This window comes from Podarcis vaucheri (genome assembly GCF_965113315.1).
Source record: "Podarcis vaucheri genome assembly, chromosome: 1".
NCBI classification, from domain to species: domain Eukaryota; kingdom Metazoa; phylum Chordata; class Lepidosauria; order Squamata; family Lacertidae; genus Podarcis; species Podarcis vaucheri.
In genome coordinates, this window is record NC_138759.1 from 34086251 (window position 1) to 34111518 (window position 25268).

General features: G+C 42.6%; 1 protein-coding gene across 3 annotated transcripts in view; it reads right to left on the reverse strand.

Annotated features, from left to right (window-relative positions):
- Positions 1 to 25268, reverse strand: part of MIPOL1 (mirror-image polydactyly 1) — a 194403-nt gene that overhangs the window by 29732 nt on the left and 139403 nt on the right. For all 3 annotated transcript variants that reach the window (XM_082213642.1, XM_082213643.1, XM_082213644.1), the window contains exon 11: positions 2841 to 3071. In XM_082213642.1, coding sequence (XP_082069768.1) covers positions 2841 to 3071 — 231 coding nt within the window. The remainder of the gene's footprint in view (positions 1 to 2840; positions 3072 to 25268) is intronic.

A 25268-nucleotide genomic window follows, 5' to 3' on the forward strand; every position in this document is an offset into this window, starting at 1 on the left:
AATAGCATACCCAGGGCACTCAACAGATATGCTCAGTAGAAAATTGGGAGAGCAAGGGCAGGGTTCACTGGTTATTTTTTAAAAAATATTTATGCCATCCTTTATTCTATTTAGAAACACAACCATTTATCACAGCTTAAATGCAGTAAAACAGACAGAACACATAATCATTACACAGCAGCAGAAGAAGCTGCTTTATACAGACTAAAGATCAGTTTTGTTTACACTGATTGTCAGTGGCTGTCCAGGATTTCAGGACCAAGACTCTCACAGCCCTACCTGGAGATGCCAACAATTGAACCCTGGACCCTTTTGCATGCCAAACAGATGCTCTACCACAGAGCCACAGCAAATGAAAACAGGCACAAATTAAAAATGACTCGGTGGATAAAACTATTTTAGCTTGGCAACAAAAGGATCATAATGCGACTGCCAGGTGAGTCTCTGTAGGGAGGGTCAACCCAGAGTCGGCAGGGGGTGGGCATTGCAGGGAAAGCCCCTTGTCATGGCACCTGATAAATGTCACCTGAAAAAGGGTCACAGCAGGTTAATGCACAAGCAGGTTGATAAGGGAAGATGTTGTTCTTCAGTTATTTGGGTCCCAAGTCATTTAGGGCTCTAAAGGCGTGTACCAGCACTTGGGCATGGAAGCCAATAGGTAGTACAGCTCCTTTTAAACTGGTGCCTAAATCTTTGTCAAGAAAACTAATGCCAACTATTGAGTTTCGCACAATGTCAGGCATTTTTCAGACAGATCAAATTTAGGGCTGCCACACGTACAAATTTTCTCGGGATTTCAAAGGTGGAAATGACATCCAGGGGGGATTTTCGGCAGGCAGCGGTTTATCCTGACATTAGGCAAGTCAATCAAAATTTTATGGATTTTGGGTTTTTTGCGGGGTTTTTTTTTGAGGGGGGAAGCTCAACAACTTTTGGGGTGTCCTGGTTTTTACTTTTTGAAATATGGCAGCCCTAGCAAAATGGAAAACATTGATGTCCTTTTTTCCTTTCTTTTGCAAGCCTCCCCCATGATACCAAACAGAAAAGAAATATGCTGAACATGTGTTCAAGGACTGTGATTGATTTGATCTGTACTGCAAAGTAGCCAAGAAAAACCTGGCCTTTTAAATTTTGGATATTCCGGTAAACTGATTTGGGCATGAACTTTTTTCAGCGGGAAAGCACACATCTGAACTTAAAGAAGTATTAACAAACAGCCAGATCTACTCAACTTTAGCCTTCCATGAAGAGAAAGAAAAAGGTGCATTCACTGATTTTCATTTCATCTGGGCCCATGGAAGCTGGCAACTACATGGCAGAACAACATGAGATATGCTGTGCCTGGAAGCTGCTGGAAAGCATGAGCCTTTTCCACCATTAATCATCATGCTTCACCTGACCTGCCTCTAGACGTGTGCAGGACATGAGAAATGTGCCATTCTCTCTAAACTGGTACTGTGTAAGATTGAGAAGGGAACACTGTGCGACCAACAGAAAAAGCAATGCAAAGAGGTATTATTATTAATGCATGGAGGCTGGCAGAGCCAAGCAATGGGGACATGGCAAAGAGCAAAAAGCACTCCCATTCTCCCTCTCATTGTATGAAGAGAAGAATAACTGAATAGGGCGAACATGTTACAGTCAAATATACGAACTACCTAAATGGGAAACTGAAATGTTCCAGGCATTTCAGCAGCATACACAAAGTTGCTTCAAATGTTACAGGGCTGGATCCAGACTTTGCTCCTCTAAGAAGGAACATCCTTTGAATGCAGTTCTGCTCAGGGGATGCTCCCTGTGTTTGTGTGTGTGGTTTTTTTTGGGGGGAGGGGGCAGATTCCGACTCCCCGTGCAACCCCTGGCACTACCTCTGACACTGTTCTGGAGGGCTGGGCAATCCTCCTTCAACACCCTGGGAAATGGTGCTGGGAGCTTCATGGGTTGGGAGGAACTGGTAAAAGTCACCCCTCCCCATCTTCCCTACTGGTAGGATGCCTTTTGTGAAGAAAAAGACGTCTGCAAACGGAAGGACCCTTTCCATCCATCCAGTCTGGATCCAACTGACATGTGCATATAGACATGAGTCTATAAAATGTTAAGCAAGCATGAACCTGTGGCCCTCTAGTTGCTGTTGGACTACAATTTCCATCATCCCAATCATTGGCCATATTGACTTGGGTTGATGGGCATTGGAGTCCAACAAACATCTGGATAGTCACAAGTTCTGTCTCAAGGCAAATCTTAAAAAATGTAGTATAAACACCAACAACTGGGAAACACTGGCCTGTGAGTGCTCCAATGGGAGAACAGCCTTTACCAAAGGTGTCATGGGCTTTGAAGACACTTGAACTCAGGACGCGAGGGAGAAACGTGCTAAGAGGAAGGCAAGCTTGGCAAATCCACACCGTGATCAACTCCCACCCAGAAACCAATGTCCCCACTGTGGAAGGATGTGTGGATCGAGAACTGGCCTCCACAGACACGGACTCATTGTCAAAGCCGTGTTTATGGAAGACAATCTTACTTGGCTATGAGTGATTGCCGAAGAAGAAGAACCTCTGTTATAGAAGATAAATAAATACACAAGAATCCTATCTCTTCTTCAGACGTTATAACTATGAAGTGCTAAGCTGACAAATAAAAACCCTACAGTTTTGTTGTTGGATATAACAATAAATAGCTCTGCTATTAAGTCTGAATAAATATTCAGATAAGAATTGGCCTACTAACTTTAACAGGGATTTCTGTCTGTTTTCTAACTTGAACCTCTTTGTGTCACAGGACTTTGTGCCATTTAGTTGACAAACGCCATTTTCCAAAAAGAAAGACAATGTACTTACTTTTGAAGTTTCTCACTGGCCTCCTGTGAAGCCTCTAAAGCTTGCTGAAACTTCAATTCTGCATTTGCTCTCTCTTCTGCTGCTTGCTGAAGATGGGTCGTCAGCTCCTCATTTTGAAGCAGCAGCATCGACACAACATCCTCTCTGTTTTTCAGAGCTTTTTCATAAGTTATGAGAATGGCGTTGAACTGATCCTTAAGGTTCACTTCTTGAGACAAAGACTGGTGTAAACTGCAAAAACGAAAAGGTAGGTCTTTTCAGTATGGTCAGCACAGGTTTGGCATGTAAAAAGAGGACATTGAAAAAGATGGTACAAATATGCCATAGCCAAAATATTTCAATGTAAAATTCAAACAGCAAGCCAAGAAGATCTGAAGCACTCGTGTTAATGGTTCCACAATACATTAAAAATAAACACAAAACTAAATCAACGTTTTCATATCGTACTCTACAGACCAATTGCCTCTCGGCAGTACTATGAAGTCGAGGGAAGTGATATGGCCTATTCTCATGAAACAAATAAAAAACCCAGGATTAATTACACAAATATACTAACACACTATTGACAAACAGCACAACATTTTGTTACAGCCAATGGCATTACCCAGAAGCTGAAACAGAGGAAGTGTGAATAATTAGCACTTTCCTTTCCCTTTCGTTTTGGTATCTTGCAGATCCTCCATGTCAAGATACATTAACAGCTTGGGGAACGGATCCATTGAGACCATCCCATTAGCACCAAGACTTCTGCTTGTGCGATGGAAACTACCCTGCTCCTCTCTCCACATGACCCTCCAATTTGGGGATATGTGGGGGGAGGAGAGAGAGGGGAAGTTCCACTACAGAAGTGGAAGCCCTTGAGCTAACGTTACAACTCCGTTAGACACAACCCTATACGTATATCTTTATTTCTGCAGAAGTGTCTGAGAAGCACCAGTATGGCTCGCACGTCCTCTGTTGCCACTGCTAAGGATCATCCCAAGCCAGCTAGCACTTGAGACTTAATGAGTGCAAGAACTTCTAGAGCATCATAGGTTCCCCACCTGTGCTGTAGAACTTGGTGGGCGGGTGGGGTGGGGGAAGAAGGTTAAAAATACTGAGCTCACTACAATCAGTGCAGCTTTCAGCTTGGTGCCCAGGGTGAGCACTCTGCTTGTCCACATCTAAGGCTGGCTTTGGGTGGAGCAAAATCCAGGTGCACATTCAATGGTGTTTTAGAATCATAGAATCATAGAATCATAGAGTTGGAAGAGACCACAAGGGCCATCGAGTCCAACCCCCTGCCAAGCAGGAAACACCATCAGAGCACTCCTGACATATGGTTGTCAAGCCTCTGCTTAAAGACCCCCAAAGTAGGAGACTCCACCACACTCCTTGGCAGCAAATTCCACTGTCAAACAGCTCTTACTGTCAGGAAGTTCTTCCTAATGTTTAGGTGGAATCTTCTTTCTTGTAGTTTGGATCCATTGCTCCGTGTCCGCTTCTCTGGAGCAGCAGAAAACAACCTTTCTCCCTCCTCTATGTGACATCCTTTTATATAGAATCAGATCATCTGATTGGTTAGACCCCACGGATGACAGTTAGTGGCTGTTAAGAGCAATTAAAATGTGCTACCAAGACTGCAATTCTATGCACACTTGTGTGAGAGTAAGTCCCACTGAACTATATTGAACTTGCTTCTCATTAAACAAGCATAGGAGCACACTGTTGGAAAGTGATGAAACATGCTTAGGGTGCACTATTTATCACAGTTTTACCTCATTATTACTACCATCAATCCCACAGTGTGGTATTTACGCAGTTAACCTATGTTTTTTCCACATAGCAACCCAGGAAGGTAGACGAGGCTGAGAAACAGTGACTACAAGGTTACCACTGATATAAATGAATGAGTGGATATCTTTCATTAATTATTTTTGTTTAAAATAAATATATAATCTGAGCAGCTTTTTAAAATCTTTGCCCTATATTGCTTTTGCAGGGAGCCATTCTCCCCACCATGTGCATATTTGTTTTCTTGCAAACATTGGGTTGGATAGATTGGATGTCACACATTTGAACCATCATAGAAGTAAGAAATGAGGCATAAATTGTGTTTTCCTATTTTGAGACTTGAAAAGTAAGCACTGAATAACAAACAGAACTCTGTGTCAAGAGTGTTGGCACTCCCCTTTCCTTTCTGCAGAAAACACGACCGCATTGCCAGATCATATAGAAATTAAAACCCTCTGCGCATGCATAAGTAAAATATGGCTGATTTAATAGGAATCTAAAAGTTAAAGGTCAGAGTATCGGTATGTCATTACACCTACCACCTGAGGTTGTTTGAAAATGGTGCGAGGTACCTATTCAATTAAATAAGGACATTCTGAAACTATAAATAATGTATAAAGAAATACGAAAAATCCACAGAGCAGAGAGTCTAAAATAAATAAATAAAAACCATTGGAAGAGTAGCAGATAAAATATATTGACTCGCATTTCACACACACAAAAAAAGACGGGGGAAAAATTAAATACTCCAGCATTTCAAAGGAAAATGTAAAGCTGTAAGCTGAAGACATCACCGTCTTGCTTTTAAGGCACTTAAAGAGTTTCATAAAGAGAAGCCTAGAATTCAGTTCTTCTTCAATTTATTTTCTGCCGTTCACCTGCAGGTCCCATGGTGGGTTACAAAAATTTAAAATTTAAAAAAGTTAAAACATGTGCATTAACTTACATCCAAATAAAGATGCATAGGATTGGACCGAACCAAAGGATTCAAGTTACAAGAAAGGAGATTCTGACTAATCACCAGGAAGAACTTTCTGATAATAAGAGCTGTTTGATAGTGGAATGGACTCCCTTGGAGGTGAAGGACTCTCCTTCCTTGGAGGATTTGAAGCAGATTTTGGGGGGCCAGCTGTCATGGATGCTTTAGCTGTGATTCCTGCTTTGCAGGAGGTTGGATTAGATGACGCTTGCAGAACATCAGAGAGCTTGAAGGCCTCTGGCTTATGCTTACTGTACATGAAGAAACATGAAAAGATCATGTTTGAGTTGGCCTCTTCTGCACCCACTCAAATCAATGGACTTCACTTAGTCACAAAAAGCCCAAGCAAAACAAGAAGAGTCAGTGCGGTGCAGTGGTTAGCGTGTTGGACCAGGAGGAACAGGGTTCAAATCCTCACTCGGCCAAAAAGCTCACTGGGTGTTCCTGGGTCAACCACTGCCTCTCAAATGAATCTACCTCACAGGGCTGTTGTGAGGATTAAATAAGGGGGAAAACCATGTTCACCACCGTGCGCTCCTTGAAGAAAAAGGCGGGTAATAAACAAACACAATAATGTTCCTTGATTTCAGTGGATCTACTTTAAATATGGCTTAGTGAGATACAACAAAATCCAGATACAAAGGAAATTAAGAAGAGGAAGGAGAGAATTCTTTGAGGTTGGAAGGATGAAGCAGCTTCAGGAGGCAAGGGAAGGCCGCATCAAATGAAGTCAGGGGCCACATGCACCACCCAGGCTACAGGCTGCTCACCTCTGTCTACCCTGACTTGTGACAGACATAGAAGTCTTTCCTAGTCCTACCTAGAGATGCCAGATTATCTTGGGATAATCCAAGGGCAAAGCGTGCACTCTAGACAAAGGTAAAGGTCCCCTGGATGGTTAAGTCCAATCAAAGGCGGCTATGGGGTTGCAGCGCTCATCTTGTTTTCAGGCCAAGGGAGCCAGCGCTTGTCCAGGGAAAAACTTTCCAGGTCATATGGCCAGAATGACTAAACCGCTTCTGGCGCAATGGAACACCGTGACGGAAACCAGAGTGCACAAAAAATGTCATTTACATTTCTACCACAGCAGTAGCTATTTATCTACTTGCACGGGTGTGCTTTTGAACTGCTAGGTTGGCAGGAGCTGGGACAGAGCAACGGGAGCTCACCCCGTTGTGGGGATTCAAACCGCCAACCTTCCAACTGGCAAGTCCAAGAGGCTCAGTAGTTTAGACCACAGCGCCACCTGCTTCTTCCTAAACGCGCTCTTCTACTGAATTATAGCCATTCTTCATGGGGAATAAATCCCTCTGAACACAATCAGACATAAATATAAGTAAACATGCATAAAATTGTGCCGCATGACAAATTCAAAAGGCCAATTTGCCATGAAGAGTGGGCACATGATGTGGAATTGAAGACAGAGTAACAATCCTAATTTCATGCAGAATGCCAAAACCCCCAGCAAAAGAGCACTCTGCTTCAAAAACATTCTGACAGCATGATGTCACCTTAATATCTCTTTTGTGGCGGTTTTTTTAAGACACTTGAAGGAGTAACTCTACATTTTCAGCGAAGTGAAGAATTATGCGAAGTGGTCATTCAGCTAAAAGTGACACTTTTCTGATAACAGCAAATCTCTCACTGCTGGAATACAACTCGGGCACTGAAATCACCTCAAAAGCAAGTCCAACTTAATGGCTGTGCTATATGCCATTTACTTTTATTATCATCCCCAGGAAATAGGTTTACCCTGCTTTAAAATTTATACGGCTCATCTTGCAAGCTGCTTTCTAAAAATTAGCTTGAAGGAAATAGTTATTCAGGAGACAGAGCGGAAATCAATTCCAATTCGATATTGATAGCTACCGTGCGATGTAAACGGTGTGTTCTTTCTAATTAAATGTAAACACGCTTGGTTCTAAAGTCCAGCAGTGATGACAACAGCCATTAGAATGGATTGCTTAAGCATTGATCAACCAATTTGTCTGAACCTTTGTTCATACCTTACGTATTCTTGAGCAATTTGCGGCAGGGTTAGTGTCAGTTCCAACTGACTTTAGTTTAGGTCATCTTCAGGTAAAAAAAAAACCAAACTTGACAGGAATGTTGAGTGCTCAGTAATGCCTAAAGTTATTCATTAACTATGTCCTTCTGATAGCTAATCAATACCATTGCATGGAGCCAAGCACACTGCTCTGAACTGCCCTTCTCCCAAAAGCCAAGTCTTGGTAAATATTTAATGGTAGTAAAGGTGTTTTGGGTTGCTATCAAACTGATTATGTTAAAGAACTCTTAAAAGAAACTTTATCTTCCCCCTCTCTGCAGAATTTGTTCAGCAATTCTATAGCCCTGATGCAAAGTGGTTCGAGGAATGCATTTCAATGCATCTTTTGAATGGTGGATATTCACCTCTGGTGTGTAAGAAAATAGTTTTGTTATAAAAGAATCAAGAGATCTCTTTTAAAGACCTGTATTTCCTTGCTAAAACACTATATAAAGGCAGGGGAAGGGACCCTAGTGCCTTTCATAAGTTGCTGGACTACAAGTGCCATTATTCCTGACCATTGACCACGTTGGCTGAGACTCATGGGAACTGGAGTTCAACATCTGGGGGGGTCACAGGTTCCTCAATCATGTTAGAAAGCAACCCAACCCTCTCGTGCCCCTTTGCGACAAAGAAAGGCTGTATTCCAGTTTCCCAGTTCCATGCCTACTTTGCATATGACACAAACTGTTTGCTAATTATGCAGTCAGGTATACTGTATTAGCTGTTTAACTGTCTATCAGCCGCTTCCTGTATGTTCCTGGCAAATATTTCAAAAATGTTGGGGAAGGGTCAGAAGCAACTTTTTCCCCAATGTCCAATTGCTCATGCCAGAATTTGCTTACTCTTTTATTCGCTCACAATAGGAGCAGCTTAATGGGGACAGAGGTGTTGCAAACTGCCTGCTGCCTGCAATGCTGTTGCTCTAGCAGTACATATTCTGCATCCACGCATATATATTCAAATGGCATCTTGGAATCTCCAGCAAAAATCACACCACGGGTTTTGTGGTTGGAAGTATTCTTGAGATAACATTACAAGGGAAATGGAAGAAGCCAACATCAAACTATTACAACAGGATTTTTTTTTTTAAGTTGGTCCAAGTTTAGAATCCTCCCCCCCCCCCAGCAACTCCTGGGGGAGGGGGAGTCCTTGTGCAGGGCTTCTGTTGAAGGTCTTCATTAGCTCAATGTCATCCAATATCTGTAGGTCAGTTATGTGGTAAAAGATAAAGGGATCCCTGACCATTAGGTCCAGTCGTGACCGACTCTGGGGTTGCGATACTCATCTCGCTTTAGTGGCCGAGGGAGCCGGCGTACAGCTTCCGGGTCATGTGGCCCGCATGACCAAGCTGCTTCTGGCGAACCAGAGCAGCGCACAGAAACGCCATTTACCTTCCCGCCGGAGTGGTACCTATTTATCTATTTGCACTTTGACGTGCTTTCAAACTGCTAGGTTGGCAGGAGCAGGGACCGAGCAACAGGAGCTCACCCCGTCGCAGGGATTCGAACCGCCGACCTTCTGATCGGCAAGTCCTAGGCTCTGTGGTTTAACCCACAGCGCCACCCGCGTCCCTCAGTTATGTGGTAGTACTGGCTTTTTCTTTTTCCATTTAGGCTGTAGCCTTGAGTTTTTGGACAGCATTTCTCGATTTAGAATCTAATCCACACCATTCATGGTTTCTATATAGCTCCATCACGCCTTCTTGGAATCATCTCTGTTTAGCCTAAAACACACTATCTGTTTAAATCTGTTTCCTAAAGATGATCCTCTTACCATTTTAATTGCCTTTCCTGCAAGTTTATCAGAGAAATCTGCGTAACTCAATACATTTCTGAATGCTTCTGAGGCAAAGTACATCTAAAGTTACACTAGCGAAAGTGCATCCCTATGGGCCTACGGAAGGGAAATGGAGAAAGAGTGGGCAGAGTTTGGCCCATCCGCTGCGAACGGAGAGTTGTCTTGGCAAACTAAAATGATCCTTTTAAGAAGCTCCTATTGCCTATTGTAGTTTCTTGGTCTCGGTTGCTTGCTTCAGTCATATTTAGTATCCTAGAATGAAATAAATATTTCCAGAGAATAACAATGCAGTTATTTTTCTAAGTAGATGTACCTCCTCTACCCCTCAACAAGCCCTGGTTCCAAGTCTAGCTATGACCCCTGGATTGAAAAGGTTCTTGGCAGAACCCTTGTGGTAGGGAGGGGTCAAAAAAGTCTAAAAAAGGAGCAGGGAATACAACTGCGCTTCACAATAGACGCAAGGCTATGCTGCTGATACTATTGCATGGTTTTTGACACTAGCTCCATTCGCTCCCTAAAAATGTATCCCTGTAGAATACATTTTTAGAAAACACATCCTAAGATGTGTTTTCTAAAAATGTATTCTATAGGGATAATGGAGGGGTAATAATCAGACACTCTATTAGATATATTTTTTTTAAGTCCCCAAATAATCATTTCACGGAGAGAGCTGTGATTCCTCCGTTTAATCAAGAGTTAAAATATGCACAGTAATTCCTTATTTTCATAATATTCCTTTTGACAAAGATAACAGCCATGAAAACAGTTCCCACCTGGCCAAACCCGACATACAGGTTTTGTTGAGGAAAAAAGAAATGCATGACTTAATTATTGAAATGGATCTATCAGAACTGTCCCCCAATCCACCTTGCCTGCCCCACCTACAGATGAACTTCAAATGACCCGCTTTATGCAAAAAAGAATTGTAATAACTTGCACTAAAAGCTGCTTATAAAGCTCAGGCTGCCAGGAAGACAAAAGCAGAATTCAGAAATGCGTGTGATGCCCCTAGAGGAGAAAAGGAAGCGAAAAAAGTCACCTTTTATCAAGTTTGCTTTCATATCGAATAAATAGCTAAACTGCTGCGCTATAAGTTACTTCGTGCTAATTATGTTTGGTTTCATTAGTCCTTGATACTGTCTATTGTTTAAATTGCTTTCATTAAAACAGCAGATGGTGTCAAGAGTAACACAACGAAGAGATATTCCCCTACCCCAGCATTCCTTGAGTAAAAAGGGCAGTATTATAACAAGGGCTCCCCTCCCCCATCAAATAATACTACCATGAAAAGGTGTTCTGAGATTATTATTATTATCAAAAAAACAAGAATTTTCAAATGATTTAAACCAAAGGATGGTTTTCATTGTGCTTTGGGAAGTTAACTCTGCAGCCATCTCCTTATTTTAACCATCTCTTCCATTTTCAGTATTCTGAGGTATATATCGGTGCTTACAGAACCAAAACAGCAACACCCATGAACAAGAGGAAGGTATCAGCAAGGTTGGGGAAAGCTGAATATTTAAAATAGAAAAAAAATATTCAGGAGGGAAGAAACAAATCTTAAGGGGGGAAACAGCCCTGCTGTATGCTCAATGGCCAATGAATTGAGTGGGGGCCCCCAGAAAACTGGGTGGCAAGGGGAATGGAGAATCCAGACAGACTGAAGCACACAACAGGAGAACTCCATGCTACAACATTTTGTTGCATGTCCACTTGCAGGACTCTGTTCTAGTTTACATATAGCTGGACTTTGACTGAGATCTTCATTAATGTTGGTAGATTTGGCACTGCCCACTTCTAGACATGTAGGATTCCTTCCCTCAATAAGGGTATAGCTGAAACGTCACGTGCCACATTTATATACAGATTATCTGCCAAAGCACTCAAAAATGATATGAAAAGGAACAGGGAAAATTAATGGAGGGCGGGTAATCGGCTGAAAACAGCATAATGTCCTGTAGCAACAAAACATCCTAAAGATTGACAAATTCACCATGGTATGTTAAGTTGTGGTGGACTAGAGTTTATTTCATTGGATGGACTCTAGTCACACAGGCCTATGCCAGGGGTTGAGAACCTGCAGCCCTCCATATGTTACTAGACTCCAGCAGTCCAGCCACAATCGTCAAAAAGCATGGATGATGGGAGCTATGACCTGGCAACTTCTAGAGGGTCACAGGTTCCCCATTCCTGGTCCATAATCAATTCATTAGTCTTCAGGTCACTATGATGCTCCAAGTTGTTTTTACATGCTAACATGACTATACATCTGGAAGCTATAATGCTTCAATCCTAGACATGCTTACTAGGGAGTAAACCCCACTGGGTAAAATGGGCTAGATTGAAGTAACCTGGCACATTAGCAGAAGCTAGTGTGTGGTTCCCACTAACATAATGGGGCTCCCCCCCAAAAATCTACTCTAGTGGTTTGGGAGAACCCCCAAAACAGCACATGGGGAGCTGAGAGGGGGATTGTTCCATCTAAATAAAACTAATGGATCAAAACAGTGTGGCGTATTTCTCCCAATAGAAATCACTTAGGAATAAACATGTGTAAGATTGCATTCTCAGTCATGGTGATTAGCAATCTCCAAGTTTAGGGCCAGTGCACTTGAAACCTGATAGGACAAAAAACAGGGGAGGACTGTTCCAAGTTTTGGGATGACAACTCGTTGGCCCCAGTTAAAAACAGAATTCTGGACTAGATGCATTTTGGCTTGATCCAGCAGAATTCTCTTTGTGCCTTTTTACGACATGACAACTCTGAAAGTTCTTCTTCGTACTTCTGTCGAAATGTGCTCACCAACTAAGCCAAGGAATTAACCCCCACATTTATATTTCAGGGTTCCCTGAAAGCTCCCCCTTTTTTTACTGGAGGCAGAAATGTGAGAAAAGGAGTCAGAGCAGTTTAGGCCTGGAATGCTGCATCTTATATAATCCCCTCTCACTGGTCAGGTGAGTCTTTCCCTCTACAGCTGCAATGACCTTTTAATTTATTATTATTATAGACTTCCAAGGGATAGAAGAAAATGTCATTTGGTCTGCATTCTTAAGTGAAGTGATCTAATCCACACCTTCCAGAACAATAGATGGTTCAGAATGTCATCATCTTTTGGACTTCACACTTCTCCAAATGTTGCTACACAGTTCTTGGCTCAAAAGAATACAACAATGTACAAACACACACACATATGAACACGGATATAAAGCAATCATCAGTATCCAGGTTCTGACTCTAGCTTCCTTGGGCTTGGTCCATTTATGAAAATAGCTGACCAAGTAACTTTACATCATAGGCTACTTAAAATGAATCTTGGAAGACATCAAAGACCAGGGATGTCTCTGAACCTCAGCCACCCTGGACCACTGTGTCAAGAGGATGGCGTTTCCCCCATGTTCAGGGCTGAGATCATGGGACTAAAACAACCAATAAAACACAGAGGCTGGCTGTATATCATGGAGAAGACTTGAATTGAAAGTTTGCCCCAATCAAGAGATGGCTCAATCTGGATCCTGGAGAGCAGGTCTGGTAATTGTGAGGCAGGCAGGGAGTTGAGGTAAGATGTTGAGAGGATAGAGCTGTGAGTGTCATGTGGTCTGTCTGCACCCCTTAAGGTAGCCTACTGTCCTCTGGTGCAGTGGAGAGCACTGTTCATGCCACCAGTGCTGAAGTAAGATTCAGCTGGCAGTCGGGTTACATTCTGTACTTGGAATGCACCTTTCACCTCAGAGAGCAGAATGTCTTGTGCTGGACCAGGTAAAGACAGTGACTTACCGTATTTTTCGCTCTATAGGACACACTTTTTCCCCTCCAAAAGTTAAGGGGAAATGTGTGTGCGACCTATGGAGTGAATCCAGGCTCCTTGGCTTCAGTGATAGCAACGCGAAGCCTCCGAAGCGCAGAGGGAGCGCTCCCTCTGCGCTCCGGAGGCTTCATGTTGCTTTCGCTGAAGCCAGGAGAGTCTTGCTCTCCCGGCTTCAGCAAAAGGAACCCAAAGCCTGAGGAGCGTAGCGGGAACTTGCACTGTGCTCGGAAAGCTTCAGGGATAGTCGCGCGCAGCCCCTCCAGCAGGGAGAGGCTGCACGTGGCTATGGCTTCTTTAGCCCCGCGCAGCCTCTCCCTGCCGGAGGGGTTGCACGCGGCTAAAGAGGAAGCCAAAACAGCGAGTGGGACCCATCCCGCTTGATGTCTTGGCTTGTGCCATAGCTGCGCGCAACCCCTCCGGCAGGGAGAGGTTGCGCGCAGCCTATACGCTGCTCTGGGGGGGGGGGAATAAGATTTTTTTTCTTGATTTCTCCCTCTAAAAACTAGGTGTGCCCTATGTCCGGTGCACCCTATGGAGCGAAAAATGCGGTACCTTCTCAGGCTGCAATCTCATATGCACTTATCTGGCAATTAAGTCTGACTGAATGTGACTTCTGAGTAGATATGTATATGATCACACTGTTAAGTCCCATTCCCCACCCGGGTTTCTTTTCGATTCATTGCTACAAACAGACAACACAAAGGCGAGTGAGGAGGGTCTTCTCATATGGATGTAGGATCCACAGTAAAAGGTTATACATGTGATGGGGAGGATGCTCAGCTGAGACACTGTCAGGAGAAAATGGAAGAGTGTGCTTTCGGAGGGAAAGTCAAACCATTGGAGAGTTACAGCGCCAGCTGTGGCTGTAGAGAAGGATACAAGAGAGACGTGTCTTGTTGCAGCTGAGGCAGAAGGTGGTGTCGGTTTTGCTGCTACAGATGCACCACAGCGTTTCTTCTCTCTGCGCTCCTCCCAGTGGTCATTCCTTGTCTGGTCACTGCTGTGGATACATGACCTGACTATCTGTCTCCAGGCACTGCAATTGTCTGCAACAGCAGGGTTAATGTTGCCATCCTTCATGCCATGTTTGCAGGCATCTTTGTAATGCAGAGTTGGTCTGCCAACAGTCCTAGGACTTGAAGCCAGTTCCCCTGTAGAGCACGTCCTTGTGGATCCTGCCATCTTCCATTCTGTGTACATGACCAAGCCAGTGCAGACGTCGCTGGTACTGAAGTGCAAACAAGCTGGGAATGTGGGCTTGGGAGAACACATTTTTGTTTGAGACTCTGTCCTGCCATGTGATGTTCACAGCACATGTGAAAGGCATCAAGGCACTTTCCAACTCTTATGATTCTATGATTCTATGATTTCTCCTGGCAGCATGCTCAATACCCACAAGTCCAGAATATATATCTTAACATTCCTGTGTTGTGTATAAATTGTCGTCTAACTGGAAAACCTGTTTATTTGCCACTTGGGTAAATACCACATTATGCTAAGACTTCACAGTAATATATTTTAAAGCTAACGACATGTCTTGGAATTAAAGCTCTCAATAATTACTAAATCTTAACAGTATTCCCTATATGACACCTATTGGAATCAAGTAACTGCCTGCAAAAAAGGTAAAATGCAGTTTACTAAAAAAAAAAAAAATCCATTTTATCTTACTGGACCAGATAAATACATTTTGAAAGAAAAAGAAAAGAATTCTGGTTACCTGAAGTAAAACAACCTATTGTTTTGCCATTGTTGGGTGAAATAGTAATGACCATCACTAAGGGGACCATCACTTATTAGGTACCAAGCCTAAAAATACATATTTAAATTTTTGTTTTGGGGTGCTATTTGCTTCCTGCCAGTTCAATTTTAACATTATTTCATTGGTCACAATATCAGTTTATTTACTCTGAATGTTATCACTGCATGGTTCCCAATGTAAACACTCCCGCTGAATGCAGCATAGCTGTCTGTGTGCTGAAGGTAAACTAATGCTTTGGTATGGAATTGAAGGGGAGGATGTTAGGATCCACTATTCAGGAAGAACTTTCTGGGTCATGACCTTTTCGTAAGCTGCTTGGCCTCTGGGGCATTGTTAAGGGGTGGCCCAGAGGGACAGAACCCCCTGCTCATTTGCATGGGGCCCTAGATTTCCTGCCCTTCACCCCCACTTAAAAATAAAAAATAAAAGTTTGCTTACAAGGTGGCTTTCCCTCCGAAGATCTGCCACAAGTTTTCATCTATGAATATAAATCAGCATATGCAAATTTTATGCAGATTTACACCATGGACCTGTGTCTCAAATCTTTAAGGCGCCCAACAATGCTCAAAAAGCTTCTGACACACTCTGTGTACTCCTGGGAAGGTGACTCTTTAGTACAGGCACAGCTTTTTCAAAGAGGAAAACATGTAAAGGGGTAAAGGAAGTAACCCTTGTCAACTCAAGTTTTGTTTTTGGGCTGAAAGAAGTCCCCTGTCAAAGCCACACACTTTCTGAGATTGTTAAAAGTTCTGGGATAGACATGGAATCAGCATTGTGTGCTAAAATGGCAAACTATTAACATCGGTTTATCAAATTTAGATGTAGGGCACACAAGATTACCTTAATAGCGAGATCTGGGATGTGGGAGAAAGAAGGGAGCTAAGATTTTAGAACAAGAGACTATACTATGGAGGAGAAGAATGTCAGCAGCTTGCCTCATCAAGTACTGACAAATGGAATGTGAGAACTGCTCCTTAGATGAAAGGAGGCAGACGGAACAATTCAACTAATGGGATCACATTGAGCTAATGGGATCACTCTGACTTGCTTGGCTTCTGTGGGCATATGTCAAAATGCTAATGTTATTTTAAGGTAGTTTCTTTTATTTGTATATTCACTAGCAGTCGGCCATGACAGGTTTGGAGAATTTCGAGGCAGTTAAAACACATCCACATACTTTAAAAGTTGTAGGACAAAAAAAGCTAACACCCTGAAAGGAGAAAAAGAGGATGGGGTAGGGGGGTGGGAGTGAAGCAGATGCACGCACCCAGAAGCCAGGCCCCCTTTCACTAGTTCTCCACTAAAACCCTAGGCTTAAACTCCCCTCAGTCTGAAAAACAACAACAAAAAACCTCGTCTGAGGGTTTGGACTGCTTGGAAAGTGAGCAAACCTGCTGCTGAAAAAACCTTTTAAAAACAAAACAAAACAAAAAAAACAACCTTAGCAGGCTGACACGAAGCCTGACCTGAGGTATGCAAGCAAAGCAGCTTGCAAAGCCCAGCAAGTACAATGGAGCCAACTTGCTCCTAAAGCACGTTTAGGGTGGCAGCCTTAGCATGCATGCAGAGAGCAGTGTTTTTCCGGTATTCCCATCATACTGCGCTGGTATTTTTAAGCTCAGTGAGGAGTGTGAGTGGGGGGGGGGGGGAAGTGTTTCTGGAACTCGACGCCTCTCCGTTCCTGCCCACTTCCTGTACCGTGGGTGCTTCTTAGGATTATAAAAGTCATGAACCACAATTCAATTAAGAAAATGGTTGCATAATCCAACTTGGATTTTGCACAACGGTGGCAAGTTTCCCTGTTTCTGATTTATGTAAATAACAGAATCTTCCGACACCAGAATTCCTGGCATTTGTTTAATTAACTCCTTTAAACAACCAATCACTTAAAAACTTTTCTAACTCTTAACAGGACACATGTATGGGTATCTCCTCAGAAGCAAATCCCACTAAGTGTCCAGAGGAGGGCAACCAAAATGGTCAAAGGCCTGGAAATGATGCCTTATGAGGAACGGCTAAGGGAGCTGGGCATGTTTAGCCTGGAGAAGAGGAGGTGAAGGGGTGATATGATAGCCATGTTCAAATATATAAAAGGATGCCACATAGAGGAGGGAGAAAAGTTGTTTTCTGCTGCTCCAGAGAAGTGGACACGGAGCAATGGATCCAAACTACAAGAAAGAAGATTCCACCTAAACATTAGGAAGAACTTCCTGACAGTAAGAGCTGTTTGACAGTGGAATTTGCTGCCAAGGAGTGTGGTGGAGTCTCCTACTTTGGAGGTCTTTAAGCAGAGGCTTGACAACCATATGTCAGGAGTGCTGTGATGGTGTTTCCTGCTTGGCAGGGGGTTGGACTCCATGGCCCTTGTGGTCTCTTCCAACTCTATGATTCTATGATTCTATTCTATGATTCTATGAGTTCAATAGGCCTGAGTGCCATAATGCAGGATGCACAGTCTAAGCATATATGGCACAGATCCTGGATTCCCACCATACTCAACATGCCACTATCATCACTTCCTAGTACTGATGATTCCACACTTTGGCCACCATATTTTGAAGCTGGTTTGCAAGTGATTCAGAGTCACTCATTTCAAAAATTCTTACACCCAGGACATTTCTCTGTAGGGGGGTTGGCATGAAAACAGCAGGTAAATTGCCCTGTCTCGTGATCTTATATACCAAACTGCTACAAACATAGCTAATAAGAAGCCACAATTGATTATAGTTTCCCAGCCTGCAACACAAAACAGACATACAAGTGGAAAAATGGCATCCAATGTTGTCAGATATGATGCTATGCTAATCCTGCACTCTCCCCATCACCCCCGTTTCTGTGTACCATCTGCAAGAAGTTGTATGTAGAGCAAATGCTTTCTTCTTTATAATTTTGTAAATCTGGCTACGGTCACTAAAATCCTGTGAAACGTATCATCTTAGAGAGGCCATTCAGTAAAAGCCTGGGGTCACTGAGCTCCGCCCTGGAAACCTAAAGATCTGATAAGATTACTTGTATTATCTACAACATCATTAGCTTTAATACGACTAGTGGTTAAACATAGATAAGCTTTTGAGATACTATTGTTATATTCTATCTTGTAACAGTGGGCAACCTATTGTGACTTCACACTGGTCTGCTTCGAAACACTGCTCTTCTTTCTTACGATTATCCTCTCAAAGAACAGGCTAAAAAGAACTTAAAGAAGCTTTTTCTGGTGCAAGTAAATGAAATACCACATAAAAACCAATATGAGCAAATCTGAGGTTCATACCCCACAACTTGAAGTTGAAAACAAATTGCCCAACCAGAGGAAACAGGAAAAAAACAACCATCTATCATATATACATTAGCAACGAGACCTGCAGTACCTTAAAGACTAACAAATTTATCGTGGCTTGTGAATTTGTGAATTTGAGTTGACTTCATCAGCTGCATGAAATGTAAGTTGTCAGATATACATGATTGGGGCGAAGGGGAGAAAGAAATGTAGAGACGATGACAATTACATCAAAAGTTAAATGCAGCTAAATTTGTGTACATTCACAAATCAGTGTTGCGGATGATGCAGCATTCCTGCAACGGTAAAATAATTAATACTAGCAGTAAAATAATGATGTGGCAAAATGCTTTAATTGATCACACAGCTTAATGTGGCACAATATTTATGAGGTACGCTAACAAATTTCAAATCTGCTAAACACTTCAAAGTACAGTGGTACCTCGGGTTACAGACACTTCAGGTTACAGATGCTTCAGGTTACAAACTCCGCTAACCCAGAAATAGGACCTCGGGTTAAGAACTTTGCTTCAGGATGAGAACAGAAATCGCACGGTCGTAGCGGGAGGCCCCATTAGCTAAAGTGGTACCTCAGGTTAAGAACAGTTTCAGGTTGAGAATGGACCTCCAGAACGAATTAAGTTCTTAACCCGAGGTACCACTGTACACTGATTGCTACTCAATTGTCAGTGTTAATTAATAAATAAATATTTAAATGTTTTCCTAGTTCAAATGGCAGGAAAATTCAGACCTTATGACCTCTTGGTGTGCTATGTGGTGAGTTCCCATAGCACAAGATTTTTCTTTAATACCCATTTACAGGAGCCAAATACAATAACTTCTTTATAATTAATTAAATGTGATAATACCAACTATTGGTATATCTGTCAAAACATTTTAATGTCTTGCAGAGGAGGTGGTAAGATTTTCTCTCTAAGGAAAGCCCAAAAGTGCACCAGACCCTTCCCTGTCTTTTGGAATTGGCATTGAGGGGTAGGAAACCTGTAGCCTTCTAGATGTCATTGGGCTCCAATTTCCACCAGCTCAGAGATTATGCGATATGCAGTCCAACAATACCAGGAGGGCCACAGGCTCCCCGTCCTAGCATATGAAATGGGAAGCAACTCAAAAGTCAGTCAGTTCAATCAATCCCTAGCTGTGAAGAAGGAAGAACCTTTCATATTTCCACCCAGCCCTAAATCCACTCAAGTGCCTTACAGTGCAGTCCTATTCGTATCTATTTAGAGGTCCCACCAATTTCAATGAAACTTACTCTCAGGTCTGCAGCGTAAGACTCACCAAGGATTTTGGCAGTTTTAGGGGAGGATTCACAAGAGGAAGTGGTGCTCAACCCAGGCACGGAAAAAATCAGTTTTGGATCCCAGCGCAGGGTGAAGGACAGGCATTCACAAGAGAGAATCAGTGGGTAGAGGAAGGGTTACAAACCCTCCTGCCAATTCACTCTTGTTAGTGTGACCTCCAATCTCTCCATTAGCATTACAAAAGAAGCACAGGGTTAGGAACCCCACGTTCCTCTTAGAAATTCCTCTTAGAATTTCGAGTTCTGTCCTGACCAATCTCACTAACAGAAAAACAAACATTCAAAACCCGACAGGAATAAAAACACCTTCCTGTCTGCATTGCTCAGAGGAGGACTAAAAGTCTTCTTCCCTTCACCGTTACTCCCCGCCCCTTCCCAGTCACAGAACATCTAAATGTGCATTTTGTGCTGAAATATGTATTAAATTAGGGATTTAGTACAAGAACACTGATAAAAGAACAGAACATAGGATTGGAAGGACCAAGACTTAACCTTTTTTTTTTTTTTTTTGTATAGCCAGAACACCACCAAAAACTAAAATGCACAAAAGGGCATCACAAGTGGATACTGACTTAAAAAACAAACAAAACCAAAGCCCTAAGCAACACGCTTGGCAATTCCTTACTTTTTCTTTATCTCATTTAAATTGTGTGATATCAAGTTGCACTGGGTTAGGTTCTTTCATATGAAGTGAATAAATCGAGACATATCACATTGTGTCCCACGGCGCAGAGAAGGTAAACAAAGACCTCTTCTTTATGGCAAAGCAGAAAAAGATAATTCGTTCCCCGCCTTTAGCCTCCCACCCTGTACACATCTGATGGGTCTTTTGTGGAGAAGGCAATCTGAAGCATAAAAATGAGACTGTCAAGCCCAGATACCTTTTCCATTCTGAATGACGGAAAAATCTATGTCACACATACTGCTAGTAAAAATGAGAATTGCTTGCTTGCTGCTGCTGCGTGTGTGATTATTGCATCAGGTGATTTTCATTTGTATATTTCATATTCACCCCCAAACTGGTATGAAGAAAATAAAATAGAATATTAAACAAGGAACTTAATATTAAATGAAATCTGAATAGTTACATGGGCAGGCTTGAAACCTTTCTTAGTTTCTGTGTGTGTACAGAAGTCTGCAGTTGAGTAAGGGAGGGACATAAAAAACACTATTCTACTTAAAATACTTTCTTTATAGCAGGTATTGATTTGCACATGGAAATGTCAGATCTGCATATGAAAACAAAAAAAATTACATAAGAGACAACAATAAGATATATATATATTTTTTTGCTGGTAATAACAGGGGTGGTGGGAGAAATCATAGTGTTTCATCCACACTTGGCCATACTGAAGAGTAGACCTATTCATTTCAAAGGGGTCTACTCTAGGTATGACTAACAGAATAATCCAACCCCCAACAGAGCTGGGTTGAGCAGAGGCACCTCTCCGCTCAGCTGGCCTCCTGCCAACTCCTGAACACCTTGGTGGGCTTTACATCACACCAGACAGCTGAAATCCTCAAAATGGGGCACTGGGATCAGGAATGAGGTAGCCCAGGATCTGCTGAATGCCGAGTCAGTCACACTGCTGTTGCATAGTAGAATCAGGCCTGATCCAACCCAACTGCTGCATCCTGCCCTCCACCTTCTGCTGGGGCTGCCACGAGGGTCTGGGATGCCAGCAGTGGGTGGGGTTTTAGAGTGTACCCTAAGACTGGCTGCAACTCATAGTACAACAGGTAATGAAAGGCAATTCAGAAGAAGAAAAAGAAGAGTTTGGATTTGATATCCTGCTTTATCACTACCCTAAGGAGTCTCTAAGAGGCTAACAATCTCCTTTCCCTTCCTCCTCCACGATAAACACACTGTGAGGTGAGTGAGGCTGAGAAACTTCAGAGTAGTGTGAATAGCCCAAAGTCACTCAGCAGCTACATGTGGAGAAGTGGGGAAGCGAACCCAGTTCACCAGATTACAAGTCTACCGCTCTTATAACCACTACACCACACTGGCTCATTAGGACTTTAGCACACAACACTTTACTTGGCTTCTTCACCATACCAAAACCATTTGTATTTAGGCACCATATTAAAACTTGACCTCCCCTAGTGGTATTATCAACTTTTCTATATTGATACTGACTCTTCTGCAATCGTACTATTTAACTGGGGATGATTTGACACATTTTATTACGATTGTTTTCCATGTTTTATTTTGCAAGCTGCCTTAGAAATCTTAAGGCTGTAAGGCAGGATAAAAATGGTTCTACAGAAACACATTTCTATCACTTCAAAAAAATAAATAAAACAATACAAAGTCCATGAGTTGTATTGATTTGTGTCCCAACGGAAGGCTCTTTGATCCAGTAGAACCGAAAGGGGAGGAGAAGGTGATTTTCTCAGATTCACCCTTTCTCCCTCAGTTTTCTGCATCATCTACCATGTTTTCTCAAAGGGTCCTCCAACCCACTTGAGGAAAGTTAACGGGAGGCACAGGGGGGCCACAGAAGGAAGGGGGGAAACTCCCTTCCCTTTCCCACCAACAGAAGCCTCCACTGGACCAAGTAGCCTTCTGTCAGCAGAAGGGCACAATTGGATACCACCCTATCTGTTTAACAAATTAAGAAATACCAGGAAACGGTTACTGCCATTACTGGTTCCTGTCATTGCAGTAATTTATAGTTCTACTCCCTCCTTCTCTTATATCCCTCTTATTAGACTGGAGGGCCTGCAGTTAGGTATTGATGTGCATTTTTATTTATAATAAGTACACACTAAGCACTTCACAAATAATAAATGGTGACATCCCTGGACATCTCTCCGCTTGCTAATGGGTACTTTTTGCACACAGTAAAAATGTTACCTGTGAAAGGCAACATGATGGAAGTTTCAGGTGCCCAGGCTTTTTATGTCAGAAGGGCACTTAATCTTCTGAAAAATGTGATTGGATAAATCTTAACATATGACTTGGAGGTCATTCTAGACCTTTGCTATTTACACCATTAAAAAACCCTATGACGAAGTGTGTCCTTTCTTCTTCAAGAGAACACTCTCCCCTATACCAGATTTTGGAAAGCCAGTTCCCAGCTACCCTCATGCTCGCAAGTCTGGTTCAGTTTTCAGTGGTGGCCCTTGAGTTCTGGGAGAGAAAGCAAAGAGACCACATTCTGAGAAAGGAAATCCTGTGATGTTTTAAATGTTTTCCTTTCCCAACTTGAGTATTTAGGGGCAAATGTTATTAGAGCAGCATTAAAAAGTAAAGGTACCTCTGACCATTAGGTCCAGTCGCGGACGACTCTGGGGTTGCAGCGCTCATCTCGCTTTATTGGCCGAGGGAGCCGGCATGTGGCCAGCATGACTAAGCTCTGGCAAACCAGAGCAGCGCACGGAAATACTGTTAGAAAGCAGCATCTTCCAGGGAAAAAAGAAGATGGGGTGGGGAGGGGGCCAGTGCAAAGTACCAGTCTGGATTGGCAAAGCAGTGCCAAAATGTCATTGCAAAGCTCATTTTCCTTAATAAAATAGGAGGGGACCAGCCAGCATTAAGCACACTTTTAAAGAAGAATAACAAACGCAATCATGTGTAGATTGGCCATTAGAGAGGCAATGATGATTCAGCAAAGCTGACAGGTGTGTACAAGCTCAAGCCGCTTGGGACTGGAGACCCCGGGGAAACAGGGACTTAAAGAACTTGGGATTCTTTGGATGTTTAATGGTAGAAAACAGAGAAGAGGAAGTGGGCTGAATGAAAGTACTGGGTATGGGAAGGAGTTAGAATTTATGTCCCATAGTGCAGCACGAAGAGGAAGTGACTTGGCAAATTTTAAGTACCGGTAAGTGAATACAGGAGGTGCTGAAAGAGACTGAAAGGTGAAAGGAGGAAGCAGGATATATTTGGTTTTCGGTTGTTGTTTTTTACTCTTGGCATCTACTGGTCTGGGAAGGCTCCTGCCTGGACAATTATCAATCAGATAAACTAACCTGTTTATCAAGCCTCTTTTTAAGGGCATAGATCTGGTCAAAGGTCTTGAATAATGAGGCCACTTACAGGTGGTTGTTTTTCTTAAAAAGAAAATAAAATTTAAGAGCCTCCACCCTGCGTATTCCCCACAGTTCAAGAATATATGCAGTTGGAATGTGAGTATTTCTTTACAGATTTGGGCATAAGGGAGATCCCCTGATCTCAGGTGCTGGAGCCACTAGCTACAAAGGATACAGTGAAACTTTGCAACCTGCAAGGATCCATAAAATTGTAACAGTCCTCTGTCCATGCATTCTCCCCCCCCCCTCTCTCTCTCTCTGTGTGTGTGAGTGATACTTTTCTTGCTATAGGAAATGGAAATAAAGTTAGAACTTTAAAATGCACTAATTTCAAACATACCTGTGGCATTTATTGCCCTGAGAAGAAAAGAAAGAAAAGAAAACCACCCACAGAACTCCACTTCCAAAGCTTCCTCCCTGTTGCAGCCCCTTGCACACATGCACACACCCCTCGGGACCCTTGGGAAAGGTGTGGCACATGGTGCAAGCGTCTGCAGATGGGGGCGGGGAGTTGGCAGCAGCCATGAAGCCCCTTGTGCAAGGGGAAGTGCCTTCTACTTACAGAATCATAACATTGTACAGTTGAAGGGACCACAAGAGTCATCTAGTCCATCCCCCTCCACTTGTGTGATGGCCCTCTGGAACCAACACAATGTATATGAAGAACAGGCCCTCCCAAGTCTCTTAAACAACTTAAAACATACAGGCATGAAACACAGAAACACGACCAAGGATGAAAAAGTTTCTTTATCCACCTTTAAGCCTTCTTAAAAAATAAAATATAATATGCTGGCACACCTTTATTTTAAGAAGACTCTTACTTTTGTATACAGTCATACCTTGGTTTCTGAACAGCTTAGTTCTTGAATGTTTTGGCTCCCAAACGGCGCAAACCCCAAAGTGACTGTTCCGGTTTGCAAACTATTTTTGGAAGCTGAACGTCCGACAGGACTTCCGCAGCTTCCGATTGGATGCAAGAGCTTCCTGCAGCCAATCAGAATATGCGCTTTGGTTTCCAAACGTTTTGGAAGTCGACTTCTGGAACAGATTCCGTTCCGACTTCTAAGGCACAACTGTACTTCACTTCGGTAAACGTTTTTTTTTTTATTACATAGGAGAGTGAATTTTTTCCAGTACCAACCCAGCCTTTGCACAACACTCAGGGTTTTTATGATTTGCATTAATCACCACCTCAGGAATACAGTGGTTAGAAAATTAGAACAGTTTAACTGGCAACATTGTAACTCCTAACTGTCATGCAAAGTTTTGTTTCAGGAATGATTTTCAGGTATTGAATCAGGCTGAATGGCACCTTGTCCTGAGTCACAACACAAAGAAAGAACTTGCCTGTCTTCATTCCCAGCCAACTTTTTCTTGGCTCATGAGCCTGAGGTAGATTCCTTTCTGTTTTTCTCCACCCCCACTTTTTCCTTCTTTAGATTAAATAGGTTTTTATTATTTTGGGGGGCAACCCCATTGGTGTTTTGGTTTTTTTTTGAAAAGGAATAAAAAGAAGAATCATCAAATAGATATACAGCAGTCTCTGGATAAAAAACATGCTCAAGGAACCATTGTGTGATTATAATAAATCTTTCCTCATTGAAATGGCTTTGAACTTCCATGCT